The sequence below is a fragment of the Odontomachus brunneus genome, unplaced genomic scaffold (genome assembly GCF_010583005.1).
Source record: "Odontomachus brunneus isolate Ranch 3 - 2012 unplaced genomic scaffold, Obru_v1 Obru_scaffold_091, whole genome shotgun sequence".
Taxonomy (NCBI): Eukaryota; Metazoa; Arthropoda; class Insecta; order Hymenoptera; family Formicidae; genus Odontomachus; species Odontomachus brunneus.
Window position 1 is genome coordinate 299,632 of NW_022639541.1, and position 23,027 is coordinate 322,658.

At 42.1% G+C, this 23,027-nt stretch overlaps 2 protein-coding genes and 1 long non-coding RNA gene across 7 annotated transcripts in view; 1 reads left to right on the plus strand and 2 right to left on the minus strand.

The window, feature by feature from the left end:
• The window catches only part of LOC116848208 (glycogen synthase kinase-3 beta), a 53,074-nt gene extending 49,069 nt beyond the window's left edge, over positions 1-4,005 (minus strand). The window contains exon 1 of one of the 3 annotated variants that reach the window (XM_032824069.1): positions 1,345-4,005. In XM_032824069.1, coding sequence (XP_032679960.1) covers positions 1,345-1,429 — 85 coding nt within the window. In that variant the 5' untranslated portion in view covers positions 1,430-4,005. The remainder of the gene's footprint in view (positions 1-1,344) is intronic. The other 2 variants (XM_032824070.1, XM_032824071.1) reach the window with 2 other exon arrangements.
• Positions 4,006-5,141: 1,136 nt separating this feature from the next.
• On the minus strand, positions 5,142-7,065 carry LOC116848206. The gene is made up of 5 exons (XR_004378926.1): positions 6,961-7,065; positions 5,952-6,050; positions 5,763-5,821; positions 5,581-5,678; positions 5,142-5,464 (listed from the first exon to the last, which is right to left on the minus strand). It is a non-coding gene; the product is annotated as an uncharacterized LOC116848206 (long non-coding RNA).
• A 62-nt stretch (positions 7,066-7,127) lies between these two features.
• LOC116848219 (connectin-like) overlaps positions 7,128-23,027 on the plus strand; it is a 334,937-nt gene continuing 319,037 nt past the window's right edge. The window contains exons 1-2 of one of the 3 annotated variants that reach the window (XM_032824092.1): positions 7,128-8,008; positions 10,622-10,832. The gene's annotated coding sequence lies outside the window, so the exon portion shown is untranslated. Of the gene's footprint in view, positions 8,009-9,856; positions 10,833-23,027 lie in introns of those variants that run through there. The other 2 variants (XM_032824093.1, XM_032824094.1) reach the window with 2 other exon arrangements.

The window sequence follows — 23,027 nt, forward strand, 5'->3', positions numbered from 1 at the left end:
AGGGGGGGGGGGAAGTGGAAAAGGAGGGAGAAAGGAACGCGAAGGAGAACGAGCAAGAGGAAGATAGAGGCTCTGTTCCGTCCAGCTGCACCGCGTTACACTTTCTACACTGAGGTGAAATAATGAATGCGAAATGAGATAGTGCTCTCTGACGAATACCGCGAATAATGTTACGAGTGCGTAACGTTACGACAGATAAAACAACAGATAATTATGTATGTAGGCTTTGTATACATTATTTGTATACGTTGAAAGATATTTTCCATCGCAATGTGGGAAGAGCGAGGAGAAAACGCAACGGAGAGTGCGAGGAATAGAACCGCGACGAGGCGCGGTTAAAGAAAACGAGTTGTAATACCCGATGTCGAGAAGTACGCGATAATGATCCTTACGTAGACTCGCGGATCCGCGAAACGCCATGATTGGCTTAAGGTTCTTTTTCGCGTGCGACGTCGGAGATCGAAGCTTTCGCGAGCTTCGACTTAATGATCGCGAATGAGAGGATGTGCCGCCGCTACAACGACGACAAATTTCACGAACGACTCACGATCGCTTTTCGCTTTTCCTATGCGATACCCTGACGTGACACGGAAATCCCTCGTGAAGCCATGCAGAGAAATAGCGACAAAGACAGGTTATACGACACGCTAGTCGGCATTAGGACTGTGCGGAGTGGTTTCTGAATTCGGTGCAAGTAATCATTTCGGCCGCGCTAAATGGCTCCATTTTCTTGTTACACGCACATATATAATGTTATATATTAAAAGATACACACACACATATATATATATATATATATATATATATATATATATATGTCATATAACTGTAAATAAACAAAAATCGCTCTTGTACAGGGCTGATACTCGGCTGATTAAAAGTTCTTGATGAGTTTCCAAACGCACCCCGTATCCAATAAAATTAGTTTTTCTAGTAATTCTCAGGAAATACGTCTTCCTATTGGAATACGGCATGCTCCGTTGCCAAAATCATAAAAAAACGGATTGCTACACTTCATCAGCCGACAGTGCCGATTCCAGAGGTCGTGTTAAAAAACGAGTACCATTTCGCACAGCCCCAGTCGGCACTCCCACGCGTCTTCGACGTCCCAATCTTCTTTTGACGCGAACACCCACCGTGACTCTCGGGGGGTCAATAGATTTCGCGAAGGAGAGAGCACGGTACCACCGCCAATAATATCGGTGTGAAATCATTACACGCTCAGGACGCGCTTGATTTCCGCGACGGTGGGGGTGCCATGCCGGAGCGACGGGTCAATATAGAGAAGAGAGGTTATGGCATGCACGTCTCATACATATACGCGAATAGCGCCGGGGTACTTACTGCTAATTTTCATGCCTCCCAGGGGTGGGTTCGCGGGCGGCTTGTTGCCCTCGGCGAAGGAGGTGGTCCTCGGTCGTCCGCTCATCCTGAGGCTGTCTCGACCGCCACCGCCTTCTCCTCGTCTATTGTCGCCTGGCTCGTCGTCGTTGGCCGCCTCCTCGGCCGGCACCGGCAGTAGCACTTTCTCCTCCTCCTCCTCCCCCTCCTACGCCACCGCGCGTACGTGCACGTCAAAAAGCAGCCCCTAGTCGCGGCGGCAGTGGTGGTGGTGCTAATAGTGCTGGCGCTCCTCGTCGTCGACGTCGTCGTCGTAGCCGTCAACACCACCTCGCACATCAATGACGGAACCGCACAACCGCGATTATCACATCGCACGAGGAGCGCGCGACTCGCTCGCGCTGCTCACGGCGACACGCACGACACGCACGCACCCCGGCACGCACGCACGCACAAAACGCGCTACCAACTCTCACTCTTTTTCTCTCTCGACTCCACACACACACACACTATCTTCTTCTTTTCGTCGTTCTTCTTCTTAGGTGTCGCTTCTCTTCTTCCTCTCACGCTTTTCCCTTTTCTCTCTTCACTCGCTCGTGTTTTCTTCCTACCCGCGCCTCTGCGTTACGTCGCTACGGCCGCGCTCGATCGACGGCCGGGAGGGGAAGGGCGAAAGGGAAGGAACACCGGAGAGGTGAGTGAGTGAGTGAGTGAGTGAGTGAGTGAGTGAGTGAGTGAGTGAGTGAGCGAGCGAGAGAGAGAGAGAGAGAGTAAGCGCGTGAGAGGGGCGACGGGACGGGGCTGGAGCGAGGTGGCGCGGGTGGTGGAGAGGGGGTGAGAGTGACGAAAAGCGAGAAGTAAACGCAAAACCGGGAAACGACACGTTGCCGCCGCAATTTTCACGGCCGTACTCTTCCTCTTCTCGCCTTCTCTCTCTCTTCCGAGAGCTTGCCGCCTTCTTGTCTCCTCTCTCTGCTCTGGCGATCCGCTCGAGAGAGCGCGCGCGGCGATTCTCCTCTCTCTCTCTCTTCCTCTGGCGTGCCGCGACACCAGCGACGCGCGTACCGTATCTACGGCGAATGTACGTACGCACGTACGTGCGTACGGCAGAGACACACGCGCGAATTGACACACGATTTGGCAGACAGACTGACGAACGAGCCGGTCGTCCACGCGCACTATACACACACGACTGTCGAGCGCGCGTGCATACGTACTCTCGACACCACCCTCTCTTCTTCTTTCTCTCTTCTTGCCGACGCACTACCGACACGAACGCGCACTCTCTCGGCACCCGAGCGCGACCGCGAGCCGGACGCGATCTCCTCCTCGTTTGTCGCGCAGCTCACGTCCCGTTCACACGAGTAGGATGCGTTTTCTCGACGGTAAGACGGTCGCGTTGCCAACGCTGCCGTCGTTGCTGATGACGATGATGATGACGACGGCTGATCCCCGAGAGAAGCGCGATGCCGCCAGCCAATGAGCGGAGGAGGGCGCGGGACGACGCTGCGGAGCGCTGCTGCTGGTGAATAGCGAGGGGTGCGAGCGTCGACGATGGGGCTAATGTTTTCGGGACGGCTCGTACCGCACACGACGGCGGAGGCGCACAGCAAAGAAGCGCGCGCGCGCGCGCTGCGGCTCTTCTCTGGCTTTCTCTCTCTCTCTCTCGCCCTTCTCTATACAGCGCCGCTTCCGCCGCGCGCGATTTCACGGCGAGGCTCTTTCCTCGATCCCGTTTTCTCGCGGCACTACTCCTGTTCACGTAGCTCGCGTTCTCGACCGCCCGCCGACGATGTCTCTCACGCGCGCCACCGTGCGGTAGGCCGACGACGACGACGGTGTCGCGTCGACTCGATCCGCCTGCTTGTCCCGTCCGTCTGTCCCTCTCTGTTCCTCCTCCGCCACTCTCGCGCGGCTATCTTGGCACTGCTTCGCCTCTCTGTCTCGCTTCCTCGCACGCGCGAGAACACCGCCGCCTCTCTGCGCTCCGGCTGTGTCTGTCTGTCTCTCTTCCTCTCGTGCTCTTTCTTTCTCACAACCCGTCTCTCTCCGTCGCACTACGCTACGAGTCTCGTCGCTCCGGCTGTTCCACTCTTCGGGCTACTCGTCGCCCATACCTGGCAGGCTTCCGCGCTGCATTTCGCCGCGTTGCTGTCGCACGCGGCTTCACAATCACGAAGCAAGAGAACGGTCGCGCGATCGCGTACCTTTGCCTGTCCGCCTGCCTCTGTCTCTCTCACGTCGTCGTCGTCGTCGTCGTCGTCGTCGTATCCGTTCTCGACAGCGCTCGCACTCAACAAAAGATCATTCTACTGGTGGTCGCCGTCGTCGCTGTCGCCGACGTTCTCGTCGTTGTCGTAGGGTCCTCGCGTTCAACGCCCGTAATCGGCACTCGGTCCGCCTTGCTCTGTCTCTCTTACTCTCTTTCGTTCCCCGGTCCGGTGGCCGACTAGAAACGACACGCAGGGCTCTCGCAGCAGCCACCCGATATATCGCGGCGTTACGCGGAAAGAGCACGGGGAAAAAGGGGCGCGCGCGCGCGCGTTCACGCGGCAATATCGAACGATACTCGGCGATCAGCGACGACTTCTCTGCCTCGTCGTGCACGGCAACACCACACCGACCATGGATTTTTCGATGCCTCCTCAGACATTGACCCGTTCGGGCGAGATCGGGCCAGTCGAGTGCGAACGGACATTGCCGAGTATGACGTCAGTGACCCCCGCCCTTCCCCTTGCCGAACCGAACGGCTCTATCGAGTGCGCCTGATACCTCGTCGTCGATACATCTAGCGCCGTCTGGTGTTTGCTGCGTTCACTACACTATTATACCGCGATTATTCAAACTTGGAGAGATTCAACGAATCGTTCAAAATTATGATTCGAAGAACCGCGGATTATGAGAATATCGCGAAGATCACGTTATGAAATCGATATCACCCATGAATAATAAAAGACTATGAGGAATGTAGTCATGTATGATCGCAAAAATAACATGTATTTTAGGGACGTTGCTGCATATAATTAAAACAATTTAATGAGAAAAGTAAAACACTGTGAGAAATGTTATGTATAATTGCCAAAATCACATGTATTTCAGGAATGTTACTGCATATAATAAACTATCCAGTGTGAAAAATAAAATGGCATAAGATACGTATCATGTATGATTGCCAAAATGACATGTATTTCAACAACGTTGCTGCATATAATTGCCAAGATTACATGTATTTCAAGAATGTTACTGCATGTAATTAACTATTCAGTGTGAAAAATAAAATGCTAAGAGAAATGTGTATGATTGCCAAAATGACATGTATTTCATAAGAACGTTGCTTCATATAATTAAAACAATTCAATGAGAAAAATAAAATACTATGAGAAATGTTATGTATAATTAAACAGCATTTTATTTTTTACATTAATGAATAGCATTATATATAAATAACTTATTTTTTACATTAAATGATTATAATTATATGCAGTAATGTGTTTAAAATACATGTCATTTTTGTGCGATAATACAATATTTCTCATAACATTTTATTTTTCATATTGAATAATTTTAATTATATGCAGCTACATAATTTAATTATATGCAGCTCCCTAAAATACATGTCATTTTGATGCAAACATACATAACAATATTTCTTATAATATTTTATTTTTCACGTTGAAAATCGTTTTAATTACATGTAGTTTAGAAACATTGCTGCATATAACTAACGATTCAATGTGAAAAATAAAGTTTTGTATGTGATTTAGGATTTGGCATTATTATTTGCTAATATTAATTATTTTACTTTTTATTTTACCTATCTCACCTAAAAGTTTGCTAAAAATCAAAATAATCATTGGACTGTACAAAGTAAAATTTATAGTATAGCTAAGAATTAAATCGATATAAGATTCTAGCTAAACTAGTGCATATTTTCGAAACTTAAAAAAGAACAGGTATATAGTTGTGATTTATTGTAAAAGAAAAGATATAGCTGTAATTTGCTGTAAAAGGAAAGAGAGTACAAGCTAATACATAGCTAGACTTCAGTTACAAAGAACAAACTATTAATTAAGACGAGTCCAAACAAGACATTTTCCACCATATTATTCTGCAATAGAAAATTCTGTAAAAAACATGCAGTCAACTCACTTTTGGCAAAAAAAAAAAAATATATATATATATATATATGTCGAGAAACTTGTAAACTTTGAATAAAAATGACAAAAACATGAATCTTACTGGAAATGGCCGAACGCAGTTCTCCTCCTTGAAGCACTTTACTCTCCAATCTGTTCGTTTCCAATCGCTCATAATTCGGAAATTATCGAGCATCTCATCTGCGGAAAAATCAGTCGCTGTATTATCTAAGAGGAGTCCGTCGTCGAAAGAAACCGCGATGAAAAACTCTGCAAATTACATACGATATTCGTGAGGCATTGAAAATACGAAGTCCAAACAAGACATTTTTCGCCGTATTATTCTGCAATAGAAAATTCTGTAAAAAACACGCAGTCAACTTACTTTTGGCAAAAAAAAAAAAAAAAAATATATATATATATGTCTAGAAACTTATAAACTTTGAATAAAAATGACAAAAACATAAATCTTACTTGAAATAGCCGAGGAACGCAGTTCTCCTCTTTGAAGCGTAGTTTACTTCCCAGTTCGTTTCTAATCGCTCATAATTCGGAAGTTATTGAGCATCTCACCTGCGGAAAAATCAATCGTTGTATTATCCAAAAGATTATCCATCGTCGAAAAAAACCGCGACGAGAAACTCCGCGAATTACATATCATATTCATGAGGTATTGGGCGCGTTCAGCGAAAAAAGCGCTCAGTGAGTAATCAGCGATTATTGGTTCTCGCTATTAGATCTCTAAATCTAGACCAGTTACATTGACGAATTGCTCAACTGTTGTGCAACTGTTGAGTTCGCTGAACGCACCCATTGAAAATACGTCATCAAATGGTCGACACCTCGCCGCTTTCGTTTACGAATATTGAACTATGAATTGATCGAAGAGAGGAAACATCGTCAAAGATTGTCTACAATGCGGCAGTAGTTTTGTTTTAAAGTGGTACAGTAGGTCGCAAAACGGCTTATGCGTGGTCTACAATAGAAGTAGGAGTAGTAATAAAAAATAAGCAATAAATAAATGGACCAATCGATTATTCTTAACCCCTTGTCCACAACCTTGCTTTAATTCCTAAGCTTTAAGAAATTAACTAACCACAGTTGATTATTTTTAAAATAATCGAGTGTGGTTGGTCAATTTATTACGGCTTAAAGATTAAAGCAAGGTAAACAAGAGGTAAATCGTGAGAATGAAATTGATCAATTTGCTTACTGCTTATTTCTTACTACTACTTCTACCGTTGTAGACAACGCATTAGACACGACGAATTTCAGAGAGTTAATGGCCCAATAAAATAACGAATTATTAAAAAATAAGTTCTCTCCTTGGACCATCGGCTACACTCTGAAGTTCATTGCGTCTACAGCGTTTTGCTACACCCGACTGTACATATCACTGGTGTGTGAATCTCGGTCGTTCTCTATGTTCGTGTAAACCCGCGAGAAACGAAGGGGCGAGATGTGCTAAGACTGTAAAACGCACCCGCGCGATCGCTGTTGCGGACTGTTCTGCGATCGTCGTGTGATAATTACGCGATAGAAACGGGACGCCGTGTATACGTGCTTGGTATGCGCTCGCAAGGGCCGTTGATGCCGGCGCGTCCTTGAGCGGTCGCGCGGTCGCCGCGAGCTTCAGTCTCACTCGCGCTCGCCGGCTGGACGGACGTGGTACGCGGCGCTCGGTTATTCGTGTTATTACGCCGGCACGTAAATACGCCGACGTATTCTCGTAGATCCGCGTTACACATCTTCGTGCAAGTGACTAGTTCGCTGCGAGACGCAGACCCTCGGTATGTCGAACATTATTATCTTGTTGTCGTTCTCTGTTTCTTTTACACATTTCGCGCTTACCCTGTCTCTTACGCGAGCTTCAGTGTTTCGAGTGTTACTTCAATTACCGCGATAAATCTGTTTCTTTCGGCTGTGCCTTGTTAATTTGTGATTTATTTGAATCTCTCTTGGCGCTCTCCGCCTTTCGGGACATTTTGTCACGTGCTTGTGACCGCGGAGTGAAAGAGACAGACTGTGAGGAAAGTGCGGACGTACGCGTTGAGTTGTGTATTGATGCGTGATCAGTGAATATTCAAGAATATCGGATTAAAAGCGTTTTTATGGATCGCTGTGTATTTTCGCGTTTTTACGAGGATCCTATTTTCTTCCGCGTCCGTTATTGAGATACGGCGACGAGTCGGCGCCGCGTCACGAGAGATGGCGTTGCAAAATATTGAGATACGGCCACGAGTCGGCGCCTCGTCGCGAGAGATGGCACCACTATGCCGCGACCATTTCGGCGGTTTTGTGTTCGAACTTGAACCCGTTGAGATAGCAACAACGATAGTTCGATGTACCACAATCTCCGGCCGGCAGTCGTGTTGCGAGTCGTCGCGATTTCAAAGTGTCGTATGCTCGTCGAAAATGCGTTGTGAAAGTGCGGGTCGTCACACGCCCGGTTTTCCGGAGTGCGAGCGATCGAGTTCCCGTCCACGCATCGACGATCAGCCTCCGCCTCGCACAAGACGTCGTTTGCTAAGGTAAGCACTGTGAATCGCCAAAAACGTGAACGCCTGATACTTGAGTTATCGAATAGCCGATCAGATTTTTCTAGACTTTTTGTTTGATCTTGTCAACTTTATTTTGATCTTATCACATCTTTATTCATCATGTTCACACTGCGGTTATCCTAAATTGCTTGTCTCGCGGACTGCTCGACTCTAGATTTGCTTTCTTTTTCAGGTAAGCATTGCGTCATCGACGACGTGCACGAGTGTATGACGGTTTCGTGATATTTTGAATTCATAAATTCCGATTGCCTTCCGAGTACGAGATGTGTTCGTTTAGACAGTGACGTTTACTGTGGAATGTGTAAAAAGAAACATAATACTTTACCCTTTCTTAGATTAGATTTTCTTTAGATGAGTTATGATTCACAAGTGATTTTATTTGCTAGAATTTTTACCAAAAATAATTATATAAGGAAAGCGACCAAGTTTTCATAAGCTTTTAGTTCCATTTTATGACATTTAAAACTTTATACTATTTTTTGATAAAATTGTGGCTATTTATGACTAGATTGAAGATGTATTAGTATCAAAGTAATGCGTCTCATGATTTGAGAGAAAAATATATAAATTTTGTTAAAATAAATGGTATCGTTAGAAGCTTTACAAGAAACAAAAGTTTTTGCAAGAAATAAGAAACATAAAACAAGAAACATAAAAGTTTTGCAAGAAATAATAGAGATGAAAGTCTTTATCAATTAAATATAATGCAGGTTATAAATATTAATAATATTTATTAATGCAGGTTATAAATATTATTAATATTTATTAATGCAGGTTATAAATATTATTAATATTTATTAATTTAGAATGACTTTTACCAAGCTCCGATTAATTTAATTGTTAATTAATCTTGTTGTAACCAGCAAATAGCTATTGGCCAATTATGATAGAATTGAAATTGATTAAACTTGGTCGTACTTTTTGATAAAATATTAGAATCATCAGAAATGAAGAAAAATATAGAGTCATGTTTATATATCTATAATTTTGCAGACAGCACACAATATTTATAAAATATTTTAGAAATAGAGATATTAAATATTTTGTAAATACATATAATAACGCATGTAAAAGATTATGATAAGTATTTAAAATATTTATGAAGAATATTTTTTTCATAAATAAATAAGACATGATTTTACTTTAAGTAAAATCATATTTTAATTATTTTTGGGAAATATTCTTTATAAATATCTTTTCAATATTTAACGTATTCTTTTTTATAATTGTATTTTCGAACACATTTGAATATTTAATATCTATATCTCTAAATTATTTTATAAATATTGCATGCTGTATGCGGTTGTAATGAAATATTTAAAGCATTAGATATACACAAAAAACAGTCATATATATATATCTGTAATTTGACCAAATAGTTAAGTCATTATAAATACAGAAAAATATAGAGTTATGTTTATACATCTGTAATTTTGCAGACAGTCCGCAATATTTATAAAATATTTTAAAAAGTAAAATATTTTAAAATATTTTAAAAAGTATATTAAATATTTTGTAATTGCATATAATAACATATAAAAGATTATGATAAGTATAATGATAAATATATTTAAGATATTTATGAAGAATATTTTTTATTAATAAATAAGACAGGTTTTTACTTAAGTAAAATCATATTTTAATTAATTGTGGAAAATATTCTTTATAAATATCTTTTGGATATTTAATATGTACTCTTTTTTATATCTAAATTTGTCGGATATTTGAATATTTATAAAATATTTAATATTTCTAAATTATTTTATAAATATTGTATGCTATATGGGCGATTATGATGAAATATTTAAATTATCGGATATACATAAAAAATAGTCATATTTATATATCTATAATTTGATGAAAAATATTTGAGTTAACAGGAAAATAGTCATGTAGAAAACAGTCGTACTTATATATAATTTGACGAAATATTTCGATCATTAAAACTATAGAAAAACGAACATTTAGAAATGTGCAAAAATATTCTCTATATTTTGCAATGAAAGAAATCAAACAAACAGAACACTCTCGAGTTCTGTCGTGAATTATAGATCATTCTAAGGAAAAAAGCCTTAAAGGCATAAACATCGCCTGTCTATACGTAAACACAACTATACACAACCGACAATTGCTCGTCTTTAACGTTCGCCGATAATCAACGCGAGCCCAACGCGTCACGTGTTTATTATCCACTGCCACGATTGATCATAAACATTATTCCGTCAGAATCTGAATGACAACAATCTTTTTTCCATCGTAATACTTGTCGGTTAGTTTACGCGACGTGATGGCCCAGCAATGTAAACAGTTTCTTTTCTATTTCGTATCTTTCGCGCACGGGAGTTTATTGTGGTTACGTAGTCGACGACACAGTCGCGATACTGCGCGGCAAGTTACCGGTCGCGTGTCGGAGGTGCGGCTTTGTATCGGCGCGGGTCGATAAGGTAGCAATTCGGCTGCACTGCCGGGTGCAGCCACCAGGAGCGCAGTGCGCTGGCGCCGACTTTGCCCTTCTCCTCCACATCCGCCGGCTGTTCTCAGGCAGCCGGCAAAGCGCGCGCTACGGTTTAAGTTGCATTTTAGATGCGAACGAACGCGCATCGTTTTGGGCTCGCGGTTCGAATCGCGGTCACGCGGCACGTCGTCTCGCGGTCAAATCTCGAGGACGATCCGAGTGCGATCTGAGTGATTCTTCGTCGTCATCATCGTCATCATCATCGTAGCCGTCGCAGTCATCTTGGTCTTCGTCGATCCGGTGATTCTGCGGACTGTGACTGCGCGTCGCGGACCATCGGTGAGTTTGAAATTTCTGTCTCTGGTGGTGGTGACTTTTTGCGGGTAATTTTTTGGGTCGTGTGGCTTGGCGCAATCTTCGCAATCTAACGCGATTTTCCACGTGACATTTCGGGCTCGTGTCAGCCGTGTTTTGCAGCTTGCGTTTCTCGCGGCTTCGAATAAACGCGATATATGCGAATAGTGTAAAAATCAAACGCCTCTTTCAACTGTGAGTTTATTGGCAAAGCTGGAGTCGACTCTCCCCCGTTTTCAATCATAATCGGTTTCTCCCTTCTCTTCATTTCCATCGCCGAATCTGTCGATTGTTCTAATTGAACATATCGCAGCTTGGCGGTTGAAATATCTTATGGAACATCGAGGAATCGTTATATTGAAAAGAAGAAATTATATTGGAAGCTTTCGATACGCTGTTTATTATTTATTCCGTTTCCATGTCCGCTGAATGTTATAATGTATAAAATGCGCGATAACATTACAAATGGTATATGCGATATTTGAAATTGAAAGCAGAAACTTACTTCGCGAATCAAGTTTCCTTATTAATAAATAAGCATTTTGAGGCACAAATTGATAATGACAATATATTTATTATTTCACCCCGTCGGGAGAATAATGTTGTGTACACATTGAGCGACTCTGTTTACGAGAGAGACGTTTTTCTCGTTTTCGATCGTTCGAAAATTACCAATGTGCCGGACGTTTCTGTGAGAGGGGATCGAGCCAACAAAGAGCCTGCGATCGCAGGGAGTCGTGGTTGATCCGGGGATACCTTTGCCTCTCGAGCTTTGAATTTGAGGGGTCAAAGAATGCAGCGCCGGGAGTGAAAGAAGCGCGCGATCCAATCGAATGGTGAACCTTTCCTCAGGTATATTCGGCCCATCGCGCCGCGAAGGGAACACACACCGTTGGTTCATTACGTCGCGATCGTTCTTTCCCGATCGAATTTTGCGTCAAGCCGCATCCTCCCATTGTATTTGCCTGTGAATTTTGCGTTTGCGCCGGCTGTTTATGCGGATATGTGAGAATATCAATATTCGCAAACGGAATATTACGCAATAATGCTGCCGTCTGTCATTCGCCGATTAAACACGCGCGCGGCGTCGATCAAAAGCGGCGGAGAGAGGGAGGGGTGGCGGCCTTTATTTCCGCGATTTGATCCGGCGAAATACGCCGCTCGTTTGTTGTTGCCACGTCCACGTTAGGAATTAATCGCGCCACCGACGAATATACTCCAGGGAAGCGAGGGGAGGGGGCGAGTAGGAGCTGGGCAGCTTGAAATTTTTACGTGAAAAACTACACGCCCACGGCGCGAACAATGTTGTACAACATTTATCAGGGAGGATAAATATTTCGGGGCGAAGGCGGGCGTCCCGTTAAAAATATCGTCGAAGGTAAACTCCCTCGAGTTGAGGATTGGGGCGTTAAAAATGCACGGGTTATCAAGCGACGACTGCGGCGGCGTTATATCTTTGTCAGGGCTCGTCAGCGTGAATTAGCCTCATCCTTTCGGTGCCCGCAAGCCGGTCAAGTTTTAGCGAAGAAACCGTCTCTCTCTCTCTCTCCCTCCCTCCCTCTCTCCCTCCTATCCTTCCTTCCTCTCTCTCTCTCTCTCCTTCTTCCGCGCGACCCTCCTCCGACATTCTTGATGGAGGGAGGGACAGAGCAGGTTTTGACCTGAAAGGAGAGAGAGAGAGAGAGGACAACGTGGAAAAATGCCGCGACGCGAAGAAGTCCTCTCTCCAAGTCGCCGCACGAGATCTCTCTATTTCGGGTTTTTGTCTCGTGAGATACTCGCGCGATTTCCATGTCGCGGAATGATTCGTGAAAGTTGCAAGTTGCCAAGAAACACGGCGTCGTGCGACATCGTGCAATCCGAATATTGATATTGCCACATACAACATTCATCAGCCGCGATGCGATGAACATTTGACGCGAGTACGATGCGACGAATATTTCAACGGACGAGTACATCATGCGAGTTGTCTCTTTATATACATCTTAATATATGTGTGCATATGTGTGTTGGCAAAAAAGTGGACCAATGGGCGGGATTCATGATTTATTGATACGGTGAGGAATTTGATCAGTTATCGCTGAGAACCTCATTTGGGTAAGGGGCGATCGCCCTTTCGTGAATATGAAATATCGAGCTCAGCCGAGAAAAGTAGGCCGTGTTCTTTTCTCGATATTAAATATCGAGTTATGAATATTAATTATTTTTGCTTCAAGGCGCGAGTAATCTCATTTGTCGTCGCTGAAAGAGCGAAGAAATCGCCGTGCGACTGCGTTTCTTCCGCCCGTATTAATACCAGGTCGCCTTTTACTACGTACCTTTAACGTGGCGCGTCGCGCACGTAGAAGCTCCGCGCGCGCGTGCCTTCGCAAATTTATTCGCGAGTAATAATTGCAGCAATAGAGCGACGAGAGAAGAGAATGAAACTCCCCCTGTCTCTCTCTCTTTCTCTCTCTCTCTCTCTCTCTTTCTCTCTCTCTCTATATATATATATATATATATATATATATATATATCGTCCGCGGCGCGCCCAGGTCGCCCGTTAATTCGTAGATCTATCTATCGTTTCCTCGTTATATGTCTTTGACGGCCTGAGATTATCAAACCCCCTACGTGAGCCCATTACGGAATCCTCCTTAACTAAATTCGAGTGCGTGACGTAAATAAACAATGACGCCGATCGATTTTCCGCGTTGGCTCCATGTAACACATACTAGTACAGCGACACAGTGACGATGTACATGGCAAAGTGGAGTACCCGTGAAATATTTTCGCGACAATAAATATACACGGGCCGATCTCGTGGCGACGGGACTCGATCTTTGTGCTACGATCGACTTTTCGTGGCGCCTCCTGCTCGTGTAATGAATGCTGATACGTCGGTGACGGCGTAAGGAATAAGAGATCGGGACGTTTGTCAAGTGTTCTCGCGAAAGACAGAGAGGGGAAGAGAGAGAGAGAGAGAAAGAGAGAGACACTGAGGAGAAGAGAGAGCGAATATCCTGAAAATATTCCTCGCGATGTCGGGCTCCCGAGCATTCCCTCGTATCGTCCCGTATTCCCCGAGAAAATTATTTGTTACCCGACGTGAAATATCTGCGACGGCTTTCGTCAAATTGTCAGAACCGGCACGATAAGATCGACGCTTGATTTATCGTTTGGAAAGCATGTCACGGTGAATCACGTTATCTAGGTAGTCGACGGCGAAGTTACGTTCGGTTTTCGAAATAGAGGTATCGCGGCCGTGCCGAGAGAAGTAACGCAACGGGTGGAGCAATCGGCGAGATCGATTCTCTCGCTGCAAAATAACGGCAGGAACTACCGCACGCTCGATGCTACTCTTTCAGCGGGAATCAAAATTTTAACGGGGCTGCTGGAAACAATCAGGGAAACGACTCGTGCAAGTGTCCTCATGTGTGTGTATACCATTTAGCAAATATATTTTCACACAGAGGGAATTTTATAGTAAAACTTGCTGTGTAAGCGAGAAATAGATTGACACTCCATAGTAACTCTCACTATCCTTTCGTTTCGTATCTGCTAACTTATATGTAACTGAGGTGTACTACCAGAAAGCACTTGCTATATTTTTAGTGAAATTTGCTATGCTCTTTAGCGAAATAAGCCTTACACTGAGGGAAAAAATGCTTGATCTTGTAAAACTTATAGTTTTTGGCCCCAACCATATTTTTGGTTATCCAAACACGAAGATGGTAACATGCATTTAAGGCTACCATTACTAATATTATAGTGGAATTTAATAAAAGAAATTATTTCTCTGGGCGATTGTAGCTGTAAATACATCAAGTATTCTTTCCCTAGTTTATTAGCAATTTATTTTTGAACTACTAAGAACGTAGTAGGAACGAAATTATACGAAACAAAAGGTAACATTATTCTCTCTGTTTTTCCGTAGTCGTCTTTATTTCCGGTCAATGTATTTATACACTACTCGAGGTCAGATTATTCGTTCGAGGAACGACCGCTTAAACATTTAAAAAATACTTAATAGGGGAGACAGGTTTTATAATAGGAGCAAATTATAGCGGTGTTTTTATTTATAAAGAAGCGGAAATAAGATAATGCTTCACAGACCAAAAAAGAATCTCGTCGTGAGAGGCGGGTTTTATACCAAACCGACTAAATATTTCAGGAATGCTGCTTTTAGTGTCCGCCACCGTCTTTCCGGGGTAACACACATTTACATCTCGCGCGGCTCCTCTCGCTCTTATATTTAATTTCTCAGCTGTATGAACGCGCGTGAGAATATCTCGAAACGTTGTATATTTTAGCTGTCTATTCTTACAGGGCAACGCGCGCGGAGAGTTTCCGTTATCCGTCGGCGCTTACCACCACTTAGCAAAACTATTATCTCGTGTAATTATTTCGAGCGGCGTGCATGAATCAACAATGAGCTATGACCGCGCGATTTCTATGCGCCCAGCTATTTAACAACATCGGCATTAGCTGTCGCATTCATAAAGTCATTTGCATTTCGCGTCCAGTCGAGTCGGTTGATTTAAATGCTCTTTGACTAACGTATCAAAGGCTGCGTGGCTCAGCCCGGGAGTGTATATCGCGCTTAGGCACGGTAATCCGCTTCAGAATGGTCGTTGGCGCTAATCCCGCCTGAATTCCCACTCAATTTCTGATCGGTCGCGCAAAAGCGCAGCCCGCCCGCGCGTTCGCTCGCTCGCGTGCGCAAATTAAACGACTGTGATTCTGCCGAGCCGCCGTATATATATTAGTTAATAGCGTCACGTCGGCATTCGGGGAAGCGGCCCCTGGATATATCGGGGTAAATCCGTATAACGCGCGCGCGAAACTCGACTCGACTGGCAATAATGGAGCCGCTGGAGATGGGTGATATCCGATCGATTAACTGTTAAAAGCTAGTAATTATGATATAAAAGAATCGTATCGTTGCACTTGGTTGAGCTGCATCGGGTTACATCGCGATGACTCGAGTCGACAACGGGACGTATGTCTCTATGCGTGTGTGGGTGGATTCGAATCATACATGGAGAAAAATAATTTTGCTCTTTTAGCAAAATCGTCGTTGCTACTGCATATTCGTAGTGACAGCTAAAAATTTAGTTGACGTAACTAATTTTACAAATTATTCGTTATCAGAGCAGAAGTAATTTTGTTGCCAGGATAAAAAACTTCGCTGAGTGTATTGTTCTAAGAATCACGTTAATTTGCTATCGATGCAAAATAATGTATCCTTAACAGATTTATTTGCTATCGGAGCAAAACTGCAACTGCAAAGATGTGGTGCACCTAACAAAAAATATTTAGTTGTGAGCAAATAGCTGCATCATTCTACATATCTTTGTATGATAGTTATGTGTATGGTTGATTTGACTTACTTTGGTGTGTCAACTACATCAATGAAGTTTCGCGTGATCTGGTTATGGCAACCAGAAATTAGTAAGGGGATCATTTCGCATAGACAAACTAAATATCGATATAGTTGCATTAATCAATGCTATATTGCAAAATAGCGATATTAGAAAACAAAAGCAATTCACTACGCGACATTCACTAGAGATGTATACATGTGAAAATTGGTTCTGAGTGTATAAATATATATTTGTTTGCCGTGTAACGAGCCGCGTTTGTATTAACCATGTATTATCACTGCTGCAACATAACTCAGCCATTGCTCTTTGGTTACAGTAACCACATAAATATTTGTTCCGTATTTTACTATTGAATCTGATTGGCACAACCAGATTTCTATATGGATCAACCATATTGTTTTTTCCAGGTGCTTATATAAATCCATCATGGTTTTTACAGCAAAATAATTTGTAGATTCAGCAAATTAGATTCAGCAAATAATGATTAGTACTCGTAGCAAATCTTTTTGCTGTCCATATAATAACGAAAAGATTTTGTTAGACTAATAGAACATTTTCTGGGCCAGCAAATTATTTTTCTCCATGTAGGAATTCGAATTTGAATCGAATCGAGTTTCACTTGATTGGGTGGTTGTGCGCGTAACGGTTAGTAACGAAAAGAAGTGACGGACAGTGAGAATTAATAATAGGCAATTTACCGTTCAAGGAAGATCGCGCGCTATTATCCGGTAATAACTACCGCCCTTGCGCGACATACTTCTCTTTTTTTTCTCCCTTTCTTCCCTTTTCTCACTCACTCCCGCGCCTTTTACCGCGATCATTTATTCATAAGCCGATATCGCGATTCACGCATGTATAATGCGGCCAATTTATCGGGGAGCGATTCGGTCTTCACGACACTGCGATATACACTTTCCGTCCACTTTTCCTCTGGTCAGTGTCCAATCATTAATCAAGGATTTTCCATGAAAGACGAGGGTGATACGTCACATTAACGGAGCAATACACTTCTCGTCGAGGGCGGAGATATTTTTTTCTTACAATTCCGTCCCGAGTTTGCAATTGTTTGAATCATCGAGTTGTTTCATACAGCGAACAGTCCGGTTCTTCCATGTCACTGTGATATACAGGGTGCCCAGAACATATAACGGATTGAGGTAAAAGTCTCATACCGTTTTGCGATATCCGCAATAAATCTGGAGATATTAATTAAAAAAGATTGATAAATGATCACGCACATGACAGATGAGCTGTAGCGACGCCGTCTGCCGTTGTATATGTTAGGTCAAACTGAACAAAAAAGTTCCCTATCATTTTGCAAATGACCACTTAGATTTTTAGATATCAAAGATTTATTATAGCATTATCGCGCACAATCATGCAATAATTTTTTTTTCATTAATAATTAAAAATATACATGGTTATCTGCAAAATAATGAAGGACTTTTTTGCTTTTGACCTAAATAAAAAGCATACATTACCACAGCTCATCTACCTTATCGTGCATGATCATTCATCAATCTTCTTTAATTACTTTCTCGAGATTTGTTGTGAATATCGTAAAACGGCACGGGACTTTTATGTTCACCTTATTCGTTTTACGTTCTTACGAATGTTGCGGAGACGAAACTGGGACACCTTGTATACACACTGAAAGAAAAAGTGTCTAAAAAATAAATTTATATAATGGGTATTAACGACAAATTTTGTTTAAATCTGAATCATTTTTATTTGGATAGAATAATTGCTTTTACGTAAAGCTGAGTTCTTAAGAAAATGTATATATTTTCTTACTCGGAAAATATTTTATAGTAGTGTAAGTGAATATATTATTAGTAACCGCAAAAAATAAATATTTTTTATTTCTTAGATTTTTTATCTCGATGCACTTTTTACCTACTTTACCCTTGATTGTTATCAAACTATTGATTAACGATTTTCCATGAAGAATGGATGTAGATGATACGTGACGTTAATGGAACGATGCACTTCTTGCAATGAACGAGAATATTTTTTCTCATAATATCATCACGCACTAGAGATGTGCGAACTAATCGAATCAAGTGAAATTCGATTCGATTCAAGTTCGAATCCCTATGATTCGAATCCGAATAATTCGAAAATTTCGAATCGAAAAGATTCGAATACAGATCGCGTACATTAGCATTAACGAAGTACTATTAAAGACATCCAGCCTTAATTAGCATGACTTGAAAAGTTTGCTATACATTAAGATTTTCTTCAAAAATATCAAAAGAAGATAATGGCTTTTAGATAAACTCTTACCGACAACTGTCGGATCGATATGTGTCGTTGCGTAGTTTTCAAGGCTGGAACTAAAATATATTATATATTAGTACCTTAAAATGAATTCATGGTTTGATAACAATCAAAAGCAAAGTATGCAAGAAGTGCACATTAAGAAAAAAGAATCTAATAAAAAACATTTATTTTTAGCAGGCACTAATGACATTCGTTTACATTACTACAAAATATTTTTTCCGAATAAGAAAATATATTTTCTCAAAACTACAGACTTATGTGTGCGTGATAGAGATGTGCGAATCAAAGATTTTTTATGTCGAATCGAATCGATGAAATTTCACCCGAATCGAATCGAATCGTTACGTTAATGAATTCATTATCTTAAAATGAATTTCTTACCTTAAAATGAATTCATATGATAGCATATGATCAATGTTATCTCTCTCATACTAAAGTTATTATTTTCATGTTGAATTCAATGATTATATTAATTAAAAAATCTTTTAATTTGATTTGATTCGGGTGAAATTTCATCGATTCGATTCGACATAAAAAATCTTCGATTCGCACATCTCTATCACGCACACATAAGTCTGTAGTTTTGAGAAAATATATATTTTCTTATTCGGAAAAAATATTTTATAGTAATATAAACGAATATGTCATTAGTGCCTGCTAAAAATAAATGTTTTTTATTAAATTCTTTTCTCTTGACGTATATTTTCTGTGTACTTTAGTTTTGATTGTTATCAAGCCATTGATTAACGATTTTCCATGAAGAATGAATGTAGATGATATGTGACGTTAATGGAATCTGCCTCTCGTAATGGACGAGAATATTTTTTCTCACAATATCGTCACACATTAGTCTGTGGTTCTTCGAATTATCGCATTATTATATTCGGCTCGGCTTTTTCACGAGACCGTATATTTCTCGCTCATTTTGTCCCGCAATTATCATCAAATGGTTAATTAACGATTTTTCACCACGTGGATGTGGATGATACGTTACATCAATCAGGGAAATGCACTTTCCATAATGGGGGTACGCGGGCACGTTTTTTCTCACAATATCGTCCCGAGTTCGTGCTTCTCTAAGCTGACGAATTATCATACGGAAACGAAGTGAAGCGTGTTACGATAATAGCAGCGGGGAAATCAGCGGGAGAAAAGAAAACATATCAAATATATCGCGCGGCCGCTCGACTCGCTTTTCTGCAATTACGAAGTGTACTTCGCTAAATATCGCGTTTCCCAACGGCGCTTTAATTTTAAACGCTCATTCATAACTCCATCTCGCTAAATGGTATCGCGACGCCGGATCGGCCGGACGTCGGACGTCCCGCGACACAATGAGCAATACTGTCTTATCCAGAAATAAAACTTGGCTTTTCTCGATTTTCGCGAGAGAACGTGACACACTTCTAGCGCGGCACCTCACTCTTTCCCCCTTTTCTCTCTCTTTAATTGAATTACGTCGAGTCCAGATGACGCGCCTCCATCGCGTCTATCCTCCACCCCTGCTCGCTCCCCCGGACGATTTCCTCGGCGTTTTCCGCAACGTTGACTTGCCGACGTCGCTCGCGATTCGTTTCAATCTGCATAAAAGCGATAACAGTTTTAACGCACGTGTCATACATTCGAAACATACGTATCTCGCTCTATTTCTTTCTTCTTTTTTTTTTTCTTTGATCGTTAACTAGTACCTTTCTCTTTTGTTTTTATCTTCTTTTTCATCATACTTTTATATGTATACTGTACTTGTACTATTGTTTGTCTAAAGGGATTTTATTTCAAGGCTTAATAAATCTCTTTCTTTTTCGCTCGCTCTTTCTGCCTTTCCATTTTCCGCAGAAACTGTTTAGCTCCTTGCCGGCAAAAGGAGACAGCGTGTTATCAGTCCGTTCTATCCTCGATTCTCGTGTTTGCGCATTTTAATAATTGAAACTCGGACCGGACGAATATGCTAATCTCGGTTTCTCCAGCTTTCATTCGCGAGTATATCTGTTGAACTGGTCAGAACCAACCAGCCAGTTAGCCGACGAATCAGCAGCTAACCAGTCAGCCAGCCAGCTAGCTAGCTGGTCGGCTAGCTGTTTCGTTTTTCTCCTCGTATACGCGAAAGAGATCGCGTATCCCGGCGCTTTATATCCGGACTCCAACCCCGCCGGGTCTATTACTTTTTACTGCATATCCACTGATCTCAAGTCGATCGCGAGCACGCCAACGACTTTTTGCTTTTTGCACATTTTTTCCGCACGCCCTCGCTCGCCCTCCTGTCTCTCTCGTTCGCCCTTTCTTCCCTTCTCCGGTGTCCGCACTCTCGTTCTATTAACGCGTTAAGCGCTCCGGAAACCACCGGTGAACGTCGTCGTAATATCGACATGTCACTTGGGATACGGGATTACAAAGTGGACGTAGGAAATTTCGAGCAACCGTATTCACGCCGCGTGTTGTCAATAGCTGGTTTAAACGAAGAGAGCGCTTTCTTTAGCTTTCCAAGCTCGCTTTAAGAGACTAAGCACTTTTGCGCGCGGAAAAACAGGTCTTCGTTAAAACGCTTGCCGTTTAGCGAAATCTAAAAATATATAAATAAACTTATTTACTAGAAATGTAATCTGTGCACGGAAAAAAAGGTTTGATTGAATTAACCAAATATCTGGTCGAATATGAACGATCCAGAAATTTCGATTGAAGTAACCCGAATTCTGTTTAAGTTAACAAGATTTTTGGTCGACTTAAATAGAATTCGAATTACTTCAATTGGAATTTCTGGATCGTTCATATTCGACAAGATATTTGGTTAATTCAACCAAACCTTTTTTTCCGTGTGAGAATGTGTGATAAAGCGACGCCAAAAGAATTGCAAAAGAAAAATATATTATGGAGATACTCTTAAAAAGTGACTCATTTTATGGTTTTGCTATGATTTAGCAAGAATGAAAAAAGATAAAATTAGAATAGTCTTTTATTTGTAAAACTTGGTACCATTCATTAAACTTGTTAAACAAACAAAACATTTTTTGTAGAGGTAGCAACAAGAAACCAAATTTTTCAAAAAATTTAGGTATTTTTATTAATTTTACAGTTATAAAAACAAATTATTATCTGTTTCACAATGGATTTCAACGTTTTTCAACGGATGAAGTCAAATTTTACAAACAAAAGGCTGTTTTACTTTTATTATTTTTATCTGTTTTCATTCTCGCTATATCGTGGCAAAATTACTAAATGAATCCCTTTTGCAATTACTTGTATCTCCATAATATATTATTCTCTTGCAACTCTTTTCATCATTTTATCACAAAATCTTCACAGATTACATTCCTAGGAAGTTTTTTTTAGTCCTCATTAAACGGCGAGCGTTTTAACGAAGGCCTGATTTTCCGCGCGCAAAAGTACTTGGTCCCCTTAAAATTTTGACAAAGATATTGGGAATGTATCTGCGATCGGTCTGTAAAAAGATGTGTCGAAAAATATAGATTTTCAACATGGATTTGGGGTGATTGAAAGTTGCCCGAATCTGATTCTTTTGCGTGGTCCGAAAAAAAAGATGATTGCGCGCGGGAGATTAACGCGGTTCTCTTTAATGCGCCTCTTGCGGTACGAATGGGAACGCCGTGACAGTTTCGATGCGTTAAACGCGCATCTACGGCGCGCTTAACGCACGTTAAACGGCGCGATCCGCCGCGGCGGGAATCCCGCGTGGCGCGCAGATTAGACGGGATTTACAGCGGCGGGACGCGTTCGCGCGAGCGAATGCCAGATGCAAATTATTTTTCGGAATCTGTTGGCGGCGCGGGTCGCGCTTTTGTCTTTTTTACGACGACAATGGGCATTACATTTTGTTACCTATGGCACGATACTAAAGTGCTCTGCTGTTTGCGTCGCGCGGCTGCGTCTCGTGCCCTCCTCGTCCTGCGACCCGGTGCTCCCTTTCTCCCTTTTATCTCGCATTCGCACATCCCGGCTTTTTGTCTCGCGACACGAGTAATGCTTTTGTTGTACGTCGTTCCGCCTCTCTCTCTCTCTCTCTCTCTCTTTCTCCCTCTATGTTTCTCGCTCTCTCGCGTCGTGTCCGTCGCGTCATAAATAATCGGTCGCCGGCAATATTTTCTTGCTCGTTCCGCGATCATCTCGCGGCTTCCTGCTTTCGCATTCATCGATAGCGACAGCGGGGGTGGCCGTCGCGAAACGCAGCATGGATCGTAACGAACGACGGACGCGTTTGATCTGAACGACGACGAGTCATAGCGGCGTGACGGATTGTAAGTTAGGTTCGATCTATTTGCGCGATTCCATGCATAATTTCCCTTTTTCCTTCTCTCCCTCCCTCCCCTCCGATAGCGCGACCGATTTCCGTCTGATCAGTGCTACAGAGTGTGCCCGCTTTTTATTTATCATAATGAATAAATATTTGATCGCGACATACACGTCCGAATCCATTATCGGTTGGCGCAACGCGACTTGATGCGCGATTTAATATATATATATATATATATATATATATATATATATATATATATATATATATATATATATATATATA